The 17,917-nt window shown below is 41.4% G+C and overlaps 1 protein-coding gene across 1 annotated transcript in view; it reads left to right on the forward strand.

The window, feature by feature from the left end:
• LOC110502389 (SH3 and multiple ankyrin repeat domains protein 2) overlaps window positions 1-17,917 on the forward strand; it is a 154,226-nt gene that overhangs the window by 61,646 nt on the left and 74,663 nt on the right. Inside the window, exon 10 of the mRNA XM_036959148.2 lies at window positions 817-1,138. Coding sequence (XP_036815043.2) covers window positions 817-1,138 — 322 coding nt within the window. The remainder of the gene's footprint in view (window positions 1-816; window positions 1,139-17,917) is intronic.

Raw genomic sequence — 17,917 nt, forward strand, 5'->3', positions numbered from 1 at the left:
GGGTTATCGCTTTAAATTGTGCTTTTGAGAGTCTTGCACACATACTGAGGCCTTTTGGAAGAGGTATTCTTGAGAGGCCTTTTTTATAGAACCTTCTCCTATGACAGTACGGTTGTTTTCTTTTCCAAAGCAGTGTCATCTCTCTCACACAGTGGCCAATCATCTCTGGGTTCAACCCTATATTGCTGTATACAAGCCTCTTATTCCTCCCTGGTATTTAGTAGGCAGCAGAGAAATAAACATCATCATTAATCATGCTTCAGCTGTGTGAGCCGAGCACTGCATCAAACGCAGGGGAATTCCACCAAGGCTCTTATTATAGCTTGAGTTGAATAGAAGTTCTCTCCTCCTCCGCCAGGCAGCCAGGCAGCCTGCTCTGAGCCTGTGAGACCAGCTAGTTAGGAGCTCTCATTGCATCTCCACTAAGGCACAATTATGCTTATTAATACCTCAAGGTTAGAGACTACCTTTGGTTCTCTATTGAACCCAAATAAGAGGTGTGCGTGTGTGTGTGTGTGTGTGTGTGTGTGTGTGTGTGTGTGTGTGTGTGTGTGTGTGTGTGTGTGTGTGTGTGTGAGTGTGTGTGTGTGTGTGTGTGTGTGTTTGTGGGGGGGGTGTTCGTGTGCAGGAGAGAGAGAGAGCGAGAGAGATCGAAATACCACTTATTCTGTTATTCAACCAGCTTATTTTGGAGGAACAATGTTGAAATGATGAAATTATTATGTAATATTTCTCCATGTTGAAACCTGTTCTAACCCCCCCCCCCCCCCTCTCCCTCCGTCCCTCCCCCCCCTCTCCCTCCGTCCCTCCCTTCAGTGCCTTTCAAGGAGGCGCCGGCCCAACCCACCCGGCGCCAGCAGGCCCCACGGAGTACACTAGCTGCTCCACGGTCTATGCTCCTACGCTCCAACAGCGACAACAACCTGAACGTGAACAACCGGTCACCCCTGTCCTCGCCGTGCCACTCTCCCCTTCGTAGCCTCTCCCCCCGTCGGCCCCAGCAGCAGCAGATGCCCAGCCCCAATGGAACAGTCAGGACCATGGGGAAGGGGGCTCCCCGCCCTCCCCGTTCACGTTCGCCCTCCCTGGGGCGCCTGGGGGAGGAGACACCCAGACAGATCCCCCAGCGCCAGCCCAGGTCAGTCACCAAACAGAATTTGAATTATACATTGACTCTTGAGGGCCCCCAACGTCTCTTGCGGGTGCCCAAAGCTGAAATCATGGAATTTTTTTATGGGGGTCCATAATGACATGATAATTCCCAACCTATTATTTGAACAATGTTACGTACCAACTTTAGGATACACTGATATAGGGTGTCACTTTCCAAAAAGTGCCCTCAATACAGAACCTGCTATTAGGAGTATTTTGGCCCAAAAAATCTGGCCCAAAAGTCCCTGGAGTACATGGCAGCTTGGGGAATAGAGGAAGATTTGTCACACTCACTGAAAGTCTGATCCGTCTTTCATGAAAATGTGGATGGATGGATGTGTATGCATGGATGTGGATGGATGGATGGATGTGTATGGATGGATGTGGATGGATGGATGTGGATGGATGGATGGATGTGGATGGATGTGGATGGATGGATGTGTATGCATGGATGTGTATGCATGGATGTGGATGGATGGATGTGGATGGATGGATGTGTATGCATGGATGTGGATGGATGGATGGATGTGGATGGATGTGGATGGATGGATGTGTATGCATGGATGTGTATGCATGGATGTGGATGGATGGATGTGGATGGATGGATGTGTATGGATGGATGTGGATGGATGGATGTGTATGGATGGATGTGGATGGATGGATGTGTATGGATGGATGTGGATGGATGGATGTGGATGGATGGATGGATGTGGATGGATGGATGTGGATGGATGGATGGATGTGTATGGATGGATGTGGATGGATGGATGTGGATGGATGGATGGATGTGGATGGATGGATGTGGATGGATGGATGTGGATGGATGGATGTGAATGGATGGATGTGGATGGATGGATGGATGTGGATGGATGGATGGATGGATGTGTATGCATGGATGTGGATGGATGGATGTGTATGCATGGATGTGGATGGATGGATGTGGATGGATGGATGTGGATGGATGGATGTGTATGGATGGATGTGGATGGATGGATGTGGATGGATGGATGTGGATGGATGGATGTGTATGGATGGATGTGGATGGATGGATGTGTATGCATGGATGTGGATGGATGTTGACCCATGAGATGCTAGACGTGCTCAACCGTCGGTCCAATCAGTCTCTCTTAATCTTTTTATTGCAGTGGGCTAAATCAGGGTCACACCGAGTGTTTCTTGGTAGCATTAAACAAATCTACTTTGAAACAAAAGTATACACCTCACACACAGGGTTAAAACAAATAAAACCAAACCGTTGGACACCGGATTTTCGGCATATTTGGTTTATTAATTAAGAAATTATGAAAAATATGAATAACGCTAGGTATTTTGATTGCAGGAAAGGGATCTATGTTGTGGATGTTGGAGTGGACGTTTGTGTTTTAGACAGTTGTCTGGAGGATTGAGAAGGAGAGGAAGGGGAGGGTTTGTTGTGTTGGGATCAGTTGAGGTCGTGCACCCTAATCCCTAAATAGTGATTAGGTGTATATAGGGAATAGGGGACAAATTACAGCCCCCTCGGTTTATGTGTATGGATTCTGCAACTTCTTTGTGTTGTGTTCACGTCTTTTAGAATAGTGCACATCTGTCATTGTCACCCTAATATACCACCATATTTGAGTAGAGATCAGTTTTGGTCCATGTTAACGTCAATTTCTTCCTTTGTATTTAGAGATAAAGTGTGTGTGTGTGTGTGTGTGTGTGTGTGTGTGTGTGTGAATCTTCTCACCTAGCAGGGGGGTCTATGGAGAGCACAGCATGCTCAGTAAGTGGGCCATGCCAATTACTCACTGCTAACGTTAAAGGAAAAAGAAAATTAATCTAAATTGAATCTAAAAATGACAGGAATCACACAAGTGATCCCATGAAAATTTGACCTTTTCTCCCCTTTGCTTTCCCGTGTTCACCCCTTATTCACCCCTTGTTCAGTCCGTGTTCAGCCCTTGTTCAGTCCGTGTTCAGCCCGTGTTCAGCCCGTGTTCACCCCTTATTCACCCCTTGTTCAGTCCGTGTTCAGTCCGTGTTCAGCCCTTGTTCAGTCCGTGTTCAGCCCTTGTTCAGTCCGTGTTCAGCCCTTGTTCAGCCCTTGTTCAGTCCGTGTTCAGCCCTTGTTCAGTCCGTGTTCAGCTAGGGCAATCAGTCTGTATAAGGACTTGTTGTGATTGCCTCACATGCCTCCTCTCATACGGGTGAGCAGGCTTACTGGCGTATGAATACATTATTACTGGCACCATTACTGCTTACTGGTGTATGAATACATTATTACTGGCACCATTACTGGTGTATGAATACATTATTACTGGAACCTTACTGGTGTATGAATACATTATTACTGGCACATTACTGGTTTATGAATACATTATTACTGGCACCTTACTGGTGTATGAATACATTATTTCTGGCACCACTACTGCTTACTGGTGTATGAATACATTATTACTGGCACCACTACTGCTTACTGGTGTATGAATACATTATTACTGGAACCTTATTGGTGTATGAATACATTATTACTGGCACCGTTACTGGCGTATTAATACGTTATTACTGGCACTGTTACTGGCGTATTAATACATTATTACTGGCACCGTTACTGGCGTATTAATACATTATTACTGGCACCGTTACTGCTTACTGGTGTATGAATACATTATTACTGGCACCACTACTGCTTACTGGTGTATGAATACATTATTACTGGCACCATTACTGGTTTATGAATACATTATTACTGGAACCTTACTGGTGTATGAATACATTATTACTGGCACCACTACTGCTTACTAGTGTATGACTACATTATTACTGGAACCTTATTGGTGTATGAATACATTATTACTGGCACCATTACTGCTTACTGGCGTATGAATACATTATTACTGGAACCTTATTGGTGCATGAATACATTATTACTGGAACTTTACTGGTGTATGAATACATTATTACTGGAACCTTACTGGTGTATGAATACATTATTACTGGCACATTACTGGTGTATGAATACATTATTACTGGAACCTTACTGGTGTATGAATACATTATTACTGGCACCACTACTGCTTATTGGTGTATGAATACATTATTACTGGAACCTTATTGGTGTATGAATACATTATTACTGGCACCGTTACTGGCGTATTAATACGTTATTACTGGCACTGTTACTGGCGTATTAATACATTATTACTGGCACCGTTACTGGCGTATTAATACATTATTACTGGCACCGTTACTGGCGTATTAATACATTATTACTGGCACCGTTACTGGCGTATTAATACATTATTACTGGCACCGTTACTGCTTACTGGCGTATGAATACATTATTACTGGTACCTTATTGGTGTATACATACATTATTACTGACACTGTTACTGCTTCCTGGCATATTAATACATTATTACTGGCACCGTTACTGGCGTATTAATACATTATTACTGGTACCTTACTGGTGTATACATACATTATTACTGACACTGTTACTGCTTCCTGGCATATTAATACATTATTACTGGCACCGTTACTGGCGTATTAATACATTATTACTGGCACCGTTACTGGAGTGCAGCAGTTAAAATGGGACACTGCTATTTCCTCCCTAGTTACAGGAGTGGTTGCTATGGCCATTACTACAGTATGGTGCATATGTGTTTCAACTACTAGCTAGCCTACTCCAAGTATATTAGATAATATCCTCTAACTGCAGACCAACAGCTGTAGTGTATTTCATATGTGATGTGATAATTGATGGTTGCTATTACAGTACTGTTGTCTGGACAAACACGATTCAACCTTGCTCTCTCTATCAAGGCCATGGAAAATAAATGCTTATACTGTCTCAGAAATGTACTTGATAATAGACCTCCTCTCAAGGTTTACATACATAACTATCAAACAAAGTTTACAAGTAAAGGCCATTTAGTCTATAGTCTTTTTGTACCTATTTCCATGAAAAGCGGATATATCCTAAAAATGTTAAATTATTTTCCATGACAGTGAGTGTTACACATCCGCTCTGAGGAGGATTATGATGATGATGATGATGATGATGGACGCTCATATTTTCTTTACTTCAGCATGGCAGTAGATTAAAAATGGACTCATTATGACAATACTCATTATGACAATACTCATTATGACAATACTCATTATGACAATGCTCATTATGACAATGCTCATTATGACAATACTCATTATGACAATACTCATTATGACAATGCTCATTATGACAATACTCATTATGACAATGCTCATTATGACAATGCTCATTATGACAATGCTCATTATGACAATGCTCATTATGACAATACTCATTATGACAATACTCATTATGACAATGCTCATTATGACAATACTCATTATGACAATGCTCATTATGACAATGCTCATTATGACAATGCTCATTATGACAATGCTCATTATGACAATGCTCATTATGACAATACTCATTATGACAATGCTCATTATGACAATGCTCATTATGACAATACTCATTATGACAATGCTCATTATGACAATGCTCATTATGACAATGCTCATTATGACAATGCTCATTATGACAATACTCATTATGACAATGCTCATTATGACAATGCTCATTATGACAATGCTCATTATGACAATGCTCATTATGACAATACTCATTATGACAATGCTCATTATGACAATGCTCATTATGACAATGCTCATTATGACAATGCTCATTATGACAATACTCATTATGACAATACTCATTATGACAATGCTCATTATGACAATGCTCATTATGACAATACTCATTATGACAATACTCATTATGACAATGCTCATTATGACAATGCTCATTATGACAATGCTCATTATGACAATGCTCATTATGACAATACTCATTATGACAATGCTCATTATGACAATGCTCATTATGACAATGCTCATTATGACAATGCTCATTATGACAATACTCATTATGACAATACTCATTATGACAATGCTCATTATGACAATACTCATTATGACAATACTCATTATGACAATGCTCATTATGACAATGCTCATTATGACAATACTCATTATGACAATGCTCATTATGACAATACTCAAACACAACCATTGGCTGCTGTGCAGGAACTATTTTCATCCTGTTCTTGTTTTACATAAATACAGTGCCTTGCAAAAGTATTCATCCCCCTTGCCAATGTTTCCTATTTTGTTGCATTACAACCTGTAATTTGAACTTATTTTTATTTGGATTTCATGTAATTGACATACACAAAATTGTCCAAATTTGTGAAATGAAGTGAAAAAAATGTTTTTTTCAAAAAAAGAAAAATTATTAAAAAAAACTGAAAAGTGGTGTGTGCATATGTATTCACCCCCTTTGTTCTGTTCTGAAAGGCCCCAGAGTCTGCAACACCACTAAGCAAGGCGCACAACCAAGCAGCACCATGAAGATCAAGGAGCTCTCCAAACAGGTCAGGGACAAAGTTGTGGGGAAGTACAGATCAGGGTTGGGTTCTTAAAAAATATCCGTAACTTTGAACATCCCACGGAGCACCAATAAATCCATTATTAAAAAATGGAAAGAATATGGCACCACAACAAACCTGCCAGGAAAGGGCTGCCCAGGATGGCATCAGTCAGAGAGGCAACAAAGAGACCAAAGATAACCCTGAAGGAGCTGCAAAGCTCCACAAGGGAGACTGGATTATCTGTCCACTTTAAGCCGTACACTCCACAGAGCTGGGCTTTAGGGAAGAGTGTCCAGAAAAAAAGCCATTGCTTAAAGAAAAAAATAAGCAAACACGTTTGGTGTTCGCCAAAAGGCACTTGGGAGACTCCCAAACATATGGAAGAAGGTACTCTGGTCAGATGAGTCTAAAATTTAGCTTTTTGGCCTTCAATTCTGAACAGTTTCAAAGTCCCTGCCGATGTAAAACATACCCACAGCATGATGCTGCCACCGCCATGCTTCACTGTTTGGTATTTTCGGGGTGATGAGAGGTGTTGAGTTTGCGCAAGACATAGTGTTTCCCTTGATGGATTGATGGATGGGAAAGTACAGGGAAAGTCTTGAGGGAAACTTGTTTCAATCTTCCAGAGATTTGAGTCTGGGATGGAGTTTCACCTTCCAGCAGGACAATGACCCTAAGCATACTGCTAAAGCAACACTTGAGTGATTTAAGGGGAAACATAAAAATGTATTGGAATGGCCTAGTCAAAGCCAAGACCTCAATCCAATTGAGAATATGTGGTAAAGAAAGATTTAAAGATTGCTGTACACCAGTGGAACCCATCCAACTTGAAGGAGCTGGAGCAGTTTTGCCTTGAAGAATGGGCAAAAATGCCAGTGGCTAGATGTGCCAAGCTTATGGAGACATACCCCATTGGCGATGTCCTACCCACAGCAACTATTAAAACATTCCACAATCAGAAACCGTGGATTGATGGCAACATTCACCGAAAACTGAAAGCGCGAACCACTGCTTTTAACCAGGGCAAGGTGACCGGAGACATGACCGAATACAAACAGTGTAGCTATTCCCTCCGCAAGGCAATCAAACAGGCTAAGCGTCAGTATAGAGACAAAGTAGAGTCGCAATTCAATGGCTCAGACACAAGAGGTATGTGGCAGGGTCTACAGTCAATCACGGATTACAAAAAGAAAACCAGCCCCGTCGCGATCCAGGATGTCTTGCTCCCAGACAGACTAAACAACTTCTTTGCTCGCTTTGAGGACAATACAGTGCCACTGACACGGCCCGCTACCAAAACCTGCGGACTCTCCTTCACTGCAGTAAAACATTTAAACATGTTAACCCTCGCAAAGCTGCAGGCCCAGACGGTATCCCCAGCCGCGTCCTCAGAGCATGCGCAGACTAGCTGGCTGGTGTTTTTACGGACATATTCAATCAATCCTTATCCCAGTCTGCTGTTCCCACATGCTTCAAGAGGGTCATTGTTCCTGTTCACAAGAAAGCTAAGGTAACAGAGCTAAATGACTACCGCCCCGTAGCACTCACTTCCGTCATTATGAAGTTCTTTGAGAGACTAGTCAAGGACCATATCACCTCCACCCTACCTGACACCATTGACCCACTCCAATTTGCTTACCGCCCCAATAGGTCCACAGATGACGCAATCGCAACCACACTTCACACTGCCCTAACCCATCTGGACAAGAGGAATACCTATGTGAGAATGCTGTTCATCGACTACACCTCATCATTTAACACCATATTACCCTCCAAACTCGTCATCAAGCTCGAGAACCTGGGTCTCGACCCCGCCCTGTGCAACTGGGTACTGGACTTCCTGGCGGGCCGTCCCCAGGTGGTGAGGGTAGGTAACACCATCTCCACCCCACTGATCCTCAACACTGGGGCCCCACAAGGGTGCGTTCTGAGCCCTCTCCTGTACTCCCTGTTCACCCACGACTGCGTGGCCATGCACTTCCTCCAACTCAATCATCAAGTTTGCAGACGACACTACAGTGGTAGGCTTGATTATCAACAACGACGAGACGGCCTACAGGGAGGAGGTGAGGGCCCTCGGAGTGTGGTGTCAGGAAAATAACCTCACACTCAATGTCAACAAAACAAAGGAGATGATCGTGGACTTCAGGAAACAGCAGAGGGATCACCCCCCTATCCACATTGACGGGACAGTAGTCGGCGTACACATCACGGACAAACTGAATTGGTCCACCCACACAGACTGCGTGGTGAAGAAGGCGCAGTAGCTCCTCTTCAACCTCAGAAGGCTGAAGAAATTTGGCTTGTCACCAAAAGAACTCACAAACTTTTACAGATGCACAATCGAGAGCATCCTGTCGGGCTGTATCACCGCCTGGTACGGCAACTGCTCCGCCCACAAACATAAGGCTCTCCAGAGGGTAGTGAGGTCTGCTCAACGCATCACCGGGGGCAAACTACCTGCCCTCCAGGACACCTACACCACCCGATGTCACAGGAAGGCCATAAAGATCATCGAGGACAACAACCACCCGAGCCACTGCCTGTTCACCCCGCTATCATCCAGAAGGCGAGGTCAGTACAGGTGCATCAAAGCAGGGACCGAGAGACTGAAAAACAGCTTCTATCTCAAGGACATCAGACTGTTAAACAGCCACCACTAACATTGAGTACATGTAAGAAATATATCACTAGCCACTTTAAACAGTGCCACTTAATATAATGTTTACATATGGTACATTACTCATCTCATATGTATATACTGTATTCTATACCATCTACTGCACCTTGCCTATGCCGTTCTGTACCATCACTCATTCATATATCTTTATGTACATATTCTTCATCCCTTTACACTTGTGTGTATAAGGTAGCTGTTGTGAAATTGTTAGGTTAGACTACTCGTTGGTTAGCATTTCGCTACACTCACATTAACATCTGCTAACCATGTGTATGTGACAAATACAATTTGATTTGATATGATTAGGCCTATGCATTCATAGCCTATGAAGTGTGTAGCGTATACAGTAAGGTGGATTAAACTCTCAATATTTGATGCTATAGATACACAAAAACATAATGTAATGTAAATGCCAGTATTGTTGGATGAGAACCTATAGTGCTTCACACACAGTGGGAGCTAAAGCAGAGGATATATGCTATGCAATGTTATGCTTGGTAGTTAGCATGAGGGATGACTTTGACTGTGACTTTGACATAAACTCTAGTGATTTCCATAGTAGGCTACCTTGTACCTACCTACAGTTAAACAGCTAGGTACCTACAGTGATGCTACAGTATGCTAGGTAGTTAGCATGAGGGATGCAGAGTATGCTATGCTAGGTAGTTAGCATGAGGGATGCAGAGTATGCTATGCTAGGTAGTTAGCATGAGGGATGCAGAGTATGCTATGCTAGGTAGTTAGCATGAGGGATGCAGATTATGCTATGCTAGGTAGTTAGCATGAGGGATGCAGATTATGCTATGCTAGGTAGTTAGCATGAGTGATGCAGATTATACTATGCTAGGTAGTTAGCATGAGGGATGCAGATTATGCTGTGCTAGGTAGTTAGCATGAGGGAAGCAGAGTATTCTATGCTAAGTAGTTAGCATTAGGGATGCCTTTGGCTGTGACTTTGACAGAGTCTCTATGGAGGCTTATTAATGAGGCAGCAGCCACTGAGGGCATGTGGAGCTGCTCTTCTCCTCTCCTCTGGCCCACTTTTTCGCTCTCTGCTGCTCTGCTGGGGCCGCATTTATAAGCAAAAAATATCACACTAAACATCTGCGGCCGCCATTTCTGAAAAGAATCCGTACATATAAAAATATTGAAAAATCAGACCCATCGTAAAACTGTGCGCGTGTGAAAAAGCATTATAACTCTGCCTGTAAAACGCTTATGGTGACAATGACGCCCTTTATTTGCTGTATAATTTGTCACTTTTGGAATTAGGCCACAGCAGTTTCTCAAATAAATAGCAACGGCAAATTTGATCAAATGGTTTTGGAGGTGTTTTTTAAAATATTTTACTGTAAGCTATTTGGTAACGGACTGTGAGAGTGTCAGCAGAACATTTGAATTCAACGATGTCTTGTGTTGACTTTTCACACAACCTAAATATGCTAGACTGCCCGCGAATTCTGAAACATTGTCAAGGCTACAGAAAATATGAAATTACAGTAGGCTATCTACAGTAGTTGCATACATAATTCAATGTAAAAGATCAACTGTCTGTGCACCTGTTAGTACATTTGACTGTAGGCTATGTTATAAACCACGCTGCCTATGGGATTCATAGGTTAGCCTACACACTAAAAACAAAGGGTTCTAAATAGTGCCAAATGAGGGTTATATGGCTAGTAACCATAGCAGATCCCTTTTTGGATCTATTTAGACCTTTTTTTGAAGGTTCTATAAAGAACCATTCTCATAAGTATCTAAATGTAACCTATATGGTGCTATAAAAACCCTTTAATGTTCCATAAAGAGGCATTAAAAACAGTTATAGCACCAAAAAAAAGGTTTGGCTATTGTTTATTGCCCTATATAGAACCCTTTATGGCTCTTTGTAGAACCTTTATGGAGAAAGGTTATTTACAGAACCATTCTCAATCTCAAAGGTTCTTTGTAGATTCTCTTGAAGAACCATACATGGTTTTTTTATATTGGTTAGCCATATGATATTGTTAAAATTCCATAGGTTTTATTATTGTGTTTATTAACTATCGGGAATCAAGGTAAGACTGAGTGAAGTAACAATGTTTATTGTAACAGGGGCGGGCAAGTGACAGGTCAAGGTAGGCAGGGTTGGTAATCCAGAGGTGGAGCAAAGGTACAGGATGGGAGGCAGGCTCAGGTCAGGGACGGGCAGAGTGGTCAGGTAGGTGGGTACAGGGTTAGGACAGGCAAGGGTCAAAAACCAGGAGAATGAGAAAAAGCGAGACTGGGGAAAAACAGGAGCTGAGAGAAAATGCTGGTAGCCTTGAACAAACAAGACGAACTGGCACAGACTGACAGAAAACACAGGTATACAGTGCCTTGCGAAAGTATTCGGCCCCCTTGAACTTTGCGACCTTTTGCCACATTTCAGGCTTCAAACATAAAGATATAAAACTGTATTTTTTTGTGAAGAATCAACAACAAGTGGGACACAATCATGAAGTGGAACGACATTTATTGGATATTTCAAACTTTTTTAACAAATCAAAAACGGAAAAATTGGGCGTGCAAAATTATTCAGCCCCCTTAAGTTAATACTTTGTAGCGCCACCTTTTGCTGTGATTACAGCTGTAAGTCGCTCGGGGTATGTCTATCAGTTTTGCACATCGAGAGACTGAATTTTTTTCCCATTCCTCCTTGCAAAACAGCTCGAGCTCAGTGAGGTTGGATGGAGAGCATTTGTGAACAGCAGTTTTCAGTTCTTTCCACAGATTCTCGATTGGATTCAGGTCTGGACTTTGACTTGGCCATTCTAACACCTGGATATGTTTATTTTTGAACCATTCCATTGTAGATTTTGCTTTATGTTTTGGATCATTGTCTTGTTTTGGATCATCATCTCTGTCCCAGTCTCAGTTCTTTTGCAGACTCCATCAGGTTTTCTTCCAGAATGGTCCTGTATTTGGCTCCATCCATCTTCCCATCAATTTTAACCATCTTCCCTGTCCCTGCTGAAGAAAAGCAGGCCCAAACCATGATGCTGCCACCACCATGTTTGACAGTGTGTTCAGGGTGATGAGCTGTGTTGCTTTTACGCCAAACATAACATTTTGCATTGTTGCCAAAAATCTGACCAGAGCACCTTCTTCCACATGTTTGGTGTGTCTCCCAGGTGGCTTGTGGCAAACTTTAAACAACACTTTTTATGGATATCTTTAAGAAATGGCTTTCTTGCCACTCTTCCATAAAGGCCAGATTTGTGCAATATACGACTGATTGTTGTCCTATGGACAGAGTCTCCCACCTCAGCTGTAGATCTCTGCAGTTCATCCAGAGTGATCATGGGCCTCTTGGCTGCATCTCTGATCAGTCTTCTCCTTGTATGAGCTGAAAGTTTAGAGGGACGGCCAGGTCTTGGTAGATTTGCAGTGGTCTGATACTCCTTCCATTTCATTATTATCGCTTGCACAGTGCTCCTTGGGATGTTTAAAGCTTGGGAAATCTTTTTGTATCCAAATCCGGCTTTAAACTTCTTCACAACAGTATCTCGGACCTGCCTGGTGTGTTCCTTGTTCTTCATGATGCTCTCTGCGCTTTTAACGGACCTCTGAGACTATCACAGTGCAGGTGCATTTATACAGAGACTTGATTACACACAGGTGGATTGTATTTATCATCATTAGTCATTTAGGTCAACATTGGATCATTCAGAGATCCTCACTGAACTTCTGGAGAGAGTTTGCTGCACTGAAAGTAAAGGGGCTGAATAATTTTGCACGCCCAATTTTTCAGTTTTTGATTTGTTAAAAAAGTTTGAAATATCCAATAAATGTTGTTTCACTTCATGATTGTGTCCCACTTGTTGTTGATTCTTCACAAAAAAAATACAGTTTTATATCTTTATGTTTGAAGCCTGAAATGTGGCAAAAGGTCGCAAAGTTCAAGGGGGCCGAATACTTTCGCAAGGCACTGTAAATACCCAGAGGATAAGTGGTGAAGATGGGCGACACCTGGAGGGGGGTGGAGACTAGGTGAAACAGATCAAGGCGTGACATTAACTAGTTGAATCAGGTGTGCTAGCTCCAGAACAGCTGAGGAGAGAATTGAGAACCACTTCTCAATTGACACAAGGTCATACGTCTTTCACAAGACACCTTCACTGGCCATAGTAATATACAGTATAACAAACCACACCCCAAAACATTCTAATGAGCGGCCACTCCTAGTTTAATTATCACTAAAAGAGTAAATAACCCTTTTGTGAACTCCAACGAGGGGCTCAAAGGGTTCTTTGAGTCATTATGGTTCCATATTTAACCATCACTCTTCCCAAACAATCCTTGGGGAACTCTCTTTTCTTTGTGTGTACAGCAAAAATGTAAATGCATAGCCTATCTATTTACTAGGCTACTAGGCCCAATTAAATGAGAGATGGTAATTTATTGTATGACGACATCAGGAATGCATCACAGAATGAAAAGGTGAGAAACTTATTCTGCAATGGTAATGAAAATAGATTAATGTCTAATTAATTTAGATTCCAATAGCAAAATAGATGAATGTCTAATTAATTTAGATTCCAATAACAAAATACATTGATTTTTGCTTTTCTCACTAATGGCGGCATCTTGTTATCATGTTTTCCTTTATAAAAATATTATTTTATGTTATCTGGCCATGCTTTATGCCAGGTATTTCCAAACTGGGCTACGCGCAATAAAAATGTGATTCACATTTTAAAAAATAAAATACATTTTTGTTAAAAAAACGTTTTATTATTTATTTATTTTATTCACATTTTCCAACAGTCCATTTATATTTTCCAACAGGGCTATACATTTGGGTGAGGTTTTTTTCTTGCCTGACTTGCCTCGTTTCACTGCCAAAAATAAAGTTAAACCATTTAGTGTTCAGCGAAATAACAACACAATGTCAAATACAGGTAACCTAGTCAAATAATTAACATCCAGTCATATTAACAGTTACTCTCTCGCGGGAATTCCACTAACGGTCCGTATGTAGCCAAACGTAGCTGCTGCTCCTTCCGTTTGCTCGAAAATGGATAAATGGTTAAAAAAGTAAGGCCTGCGTCCATAGAGACACATACCAGCTCTACTGGTAGTACTGCTACGACCAGCAGTACTACACCTGCACCTGTTAACGACAAGTTATTCTGCTTCCACGAGCACATCCAATGCTAGCATCAGTAATTCTACATTTGTTGTTAGCCCAGCTAGCATGGACACTAACTGCTGTGAATCTAATGCAGCCGAAGAGCTACTGCCCCCTTACCCGGGAAAGCACCGAACAACAGACAGGGATGTTGGACCATCGAAGAGACGCAAATATGATGAGAACTACGTTGTTTTGGGGTTCACTTATATTGGGAGTAGTGCCTTTTCTCAGCCACAGTGTGTTATATGTGCAAAAATACAATCTCACAACTTGATGAGACCTTCACTCTTGCGCAGACATTTAGAAACAAAAGATGGCAATTTGAAAAATAAGCCACATGAGTTTTTGGAGCGAGAATTAAGATTACTTTGAGTAGTAAGACATGTATAAAAGTAACAGATACCATTAAAAAGAAGGGGCTAGAATCATCTTATATGGTGAGCTATCGATTGGCTAGCACATGCAAGCCCCATACTATTGTGGAGGACTTCATTCTTCCTGCTGCCACGGATATGTCTGGGGCAATGCTGGGGAAAAGGCCCAAAAAACTATACCGACAATGTCTTCATCAAACAACGTTGTTTTATGACGCATCGGTGACAGGAGATGTTTTGAAACAATTACTGCTTCACATACGAGCCAGTGAATTCTATACATTACAGCTGGAAGAGTCAACAGACGTGGCGGGCCTGGTACAGCTCCTGGTATATGTCTGTTACGTTAATGGGGGGTCAATTAAGGAAGACATCCTCTTCTGCAAACCACTGGAAACCAGGACAACATGAGAGGATACTTTTAAAGTACTGAACAGCTTTGTGACCTCAAATGGACTTTGGTGGTCAAGATGTGTTGGTATCTGAACTGATGGCGCAAAAGCCATTACAGGGAGACATAGTAGAGTGGTAACGCTCGCGCAAGCAGTTGCTCCCGATACCACTTGGGTACACTGCAGCATCCACCGAGACGGATGACACAAACAACTGGATTTGTTATCACTTTCATGCCCTGCCTCCAGTCCACTTACCGATATATGAACAAGGCAACAAGCAAAATTACAACAAGCGGTTCTGTGAAATTTTAATTTAATCAGAAGCCACTGACAGATTTGTGGATAGGGCTGTGCTCAGAGTATCCTGCCTTGGCAAATCGTGCTGTTAAGACACTGATGCCCTTTGCAACCATGTACCTATGTGAGAGTGAATTCTCGGCCCTCACTAGCATGAAAACTAAATACAGGCACAGACTGTGTGTGGAAAAAGACTGAGACTCTCTCCAATACAACCTAACACTGCAGAGTTATGTGCATCCTTTCAAGCACACCCTTCTCATTAACCTGTGGTGAGTTATTCACATTTTTTATGAACAAATAAGGTTTTATATGTAAGATGGCTAACTAAATAGCAAAATTATTGATTATTATTATTTTATTATTTGTGCCCTGGTCCTGTAAGAGCTCTTTGTCACTTCCCATGAGCCTTTGTGGATTGTGACAAACTCACCCTCATTCTTATGTTTAATAAATGTATTGTATAGTGTGTGTGGCAGGCTTTCAATGATGGCAAAAAACAACATTTGAGAGTGCGCTGACCCTGGTGATAAAGGAGGTACACAGGTTGAATGTTTGAAGGGGTACGGAACTATGACAAGTTTGGGAATCACTGCTCTATGCCATAGGCTGTAGGCTTGTTCGTTTAAATTACACAATATTATTGTAAGTCCTGTGCCATTATTTTACTTTATATGACTTAATAGTAAGAAGAATATACAGTAGTTAAATTTAGCTGAATAAAATAGAAAGGATATTTTTCCTATTATGGAGCGAGTGTGCATGTGTATTGGCTATGTTGAGCGCAAATGTTATCATTTGAAACAGGTCCTATATGCTAGATTTAGAGTTATTTGGCAACTCCAGTTGTGAATGATATGATATGAACCTTAAAATCAAAACATATGGGCTAGTGATGATTTGAGAAAGTTGCAAAAAAAGCTTAGCTCTGTTTCTTGCCTCAGGCTGCACAGATGTTCTCTCATCAAGTGATCATATTTTCACCCATCAGATATTCTCAATTGAATCTTGTCTTTTGATTTAGACTGACCCATTATCAAATGAGCAGGAACAGGGGCAGGGGTGACAATACAAGCCATCTGTCTGCACTTGAATAGCGAATGGAGGCCGCGCGCCTTCCTGCGGGTCCGTTTTGTAGGCTACTTCGGTTTTTATATCAGAGCATGTGTTTTTATAGTGGATCATGTGTTGTTATATCAGAGCATGTGTTTATATAGTGGATCATGTGTTGTTATATCAGAGCATGTGTTTTTATAGTGGATCATGTGTTTTTTTATCAGAGCATGTGTTTATATAGTGGAGCATGTGTTTTTATATCAGAGCATGTGTTTATATAGTGGAGCATGTGTTTATATAGTGGAGCATGTGTTTATATAGTGGAGCATGTGTTTTTATATCAGAGCATGTGTTTTTATATCAGAGCATGTGTTTATATAGTGGAGCATGTGTTTATATAGTGGAGCAGTGTTTTTATATCAGAGCATGTGTTTTTATATCAGAGCATGTGTTTTTATATCAGAGCATGTGTTTATATAGTGGAGCATGTGTTTATATAGTGGAGCATGTGTTTATATAGTGGAGCATGTGTTTTTATAGTGGAGCATGTGTTTATATAGTGGAGCATGTGTTTATATAGTGGAGCATGTGTTTATATAGTGGAGCAGTGTTTTTATATCAGAGCATGTGTTTTTATATCAGAGCATGTGTTTTTATATCAGAGCATGTGTTTTTATATCAGAGCATGTGTTTATATAGTGGAGCATGTGTTTATATAGTGGAGCATGTGTTTATATAGTGGAGCATGTGTTTTTATATCAGAGCATGTGTTTTTATATCAGAGCATGTGTTTATATAGTGGAGCATGTGTTTATATAGTGGAGCATGTGTTTATATAGTGGAGCATGTGTTTATATAGTGGAGCATGTGTTTTTATATCAGAGCATGTGTTTTTATATCAGAGCATGTGTTTATATAGTGGAGCATGTGTTTATATAGTGGAGCATGTGTTTTTATATCAGAGCATGTGTTTTTATATCAGAGCATGTGTTTATATAGTGGAGCATGTGTTTATATAGTGGAGCAGTGTTTATATTGTGGAGCGTGTGTTTTTATATCAGAGCATGTGTTTTTATAGTGGAGCAGAGGAAAAAATATAACACTTATTTTACTATACCCATCAAGCATACACTCGCTGCCCGACAGGTGATAGTCTGCCCAAACGCTGTATGCCATGGGCTCTCCGACCTTGTTCCTGCACCTACCCAGTGGTTAATTTGGGAAACCAAGTGAAATCTGTTTGGGAACATCGAAACTAACAGGTTTTTGCAACAAAACATATTTCACTTGACTGTTGACAGTCAGTCTTGCGCGCATGAGAAATGAATAAAGGAAAGAGAGGAGGAGATGGAAACGCA

This window comes from Oncorhynchus mykiss, chromosome 2 (assembly GCF_057628025.1).
Source record: "Oncorhynchus mykiss isolate SJ-2025 chromosome 2, ASM5762802v1, whole genome shotgun sequence".
Lineage (NCBI taxonomy): Eukaryota > Metazoa > Chordata > Actinopteri > Salmoniformes > Salmonidae > Oncorhynchus > Oncorhynchus mykiss.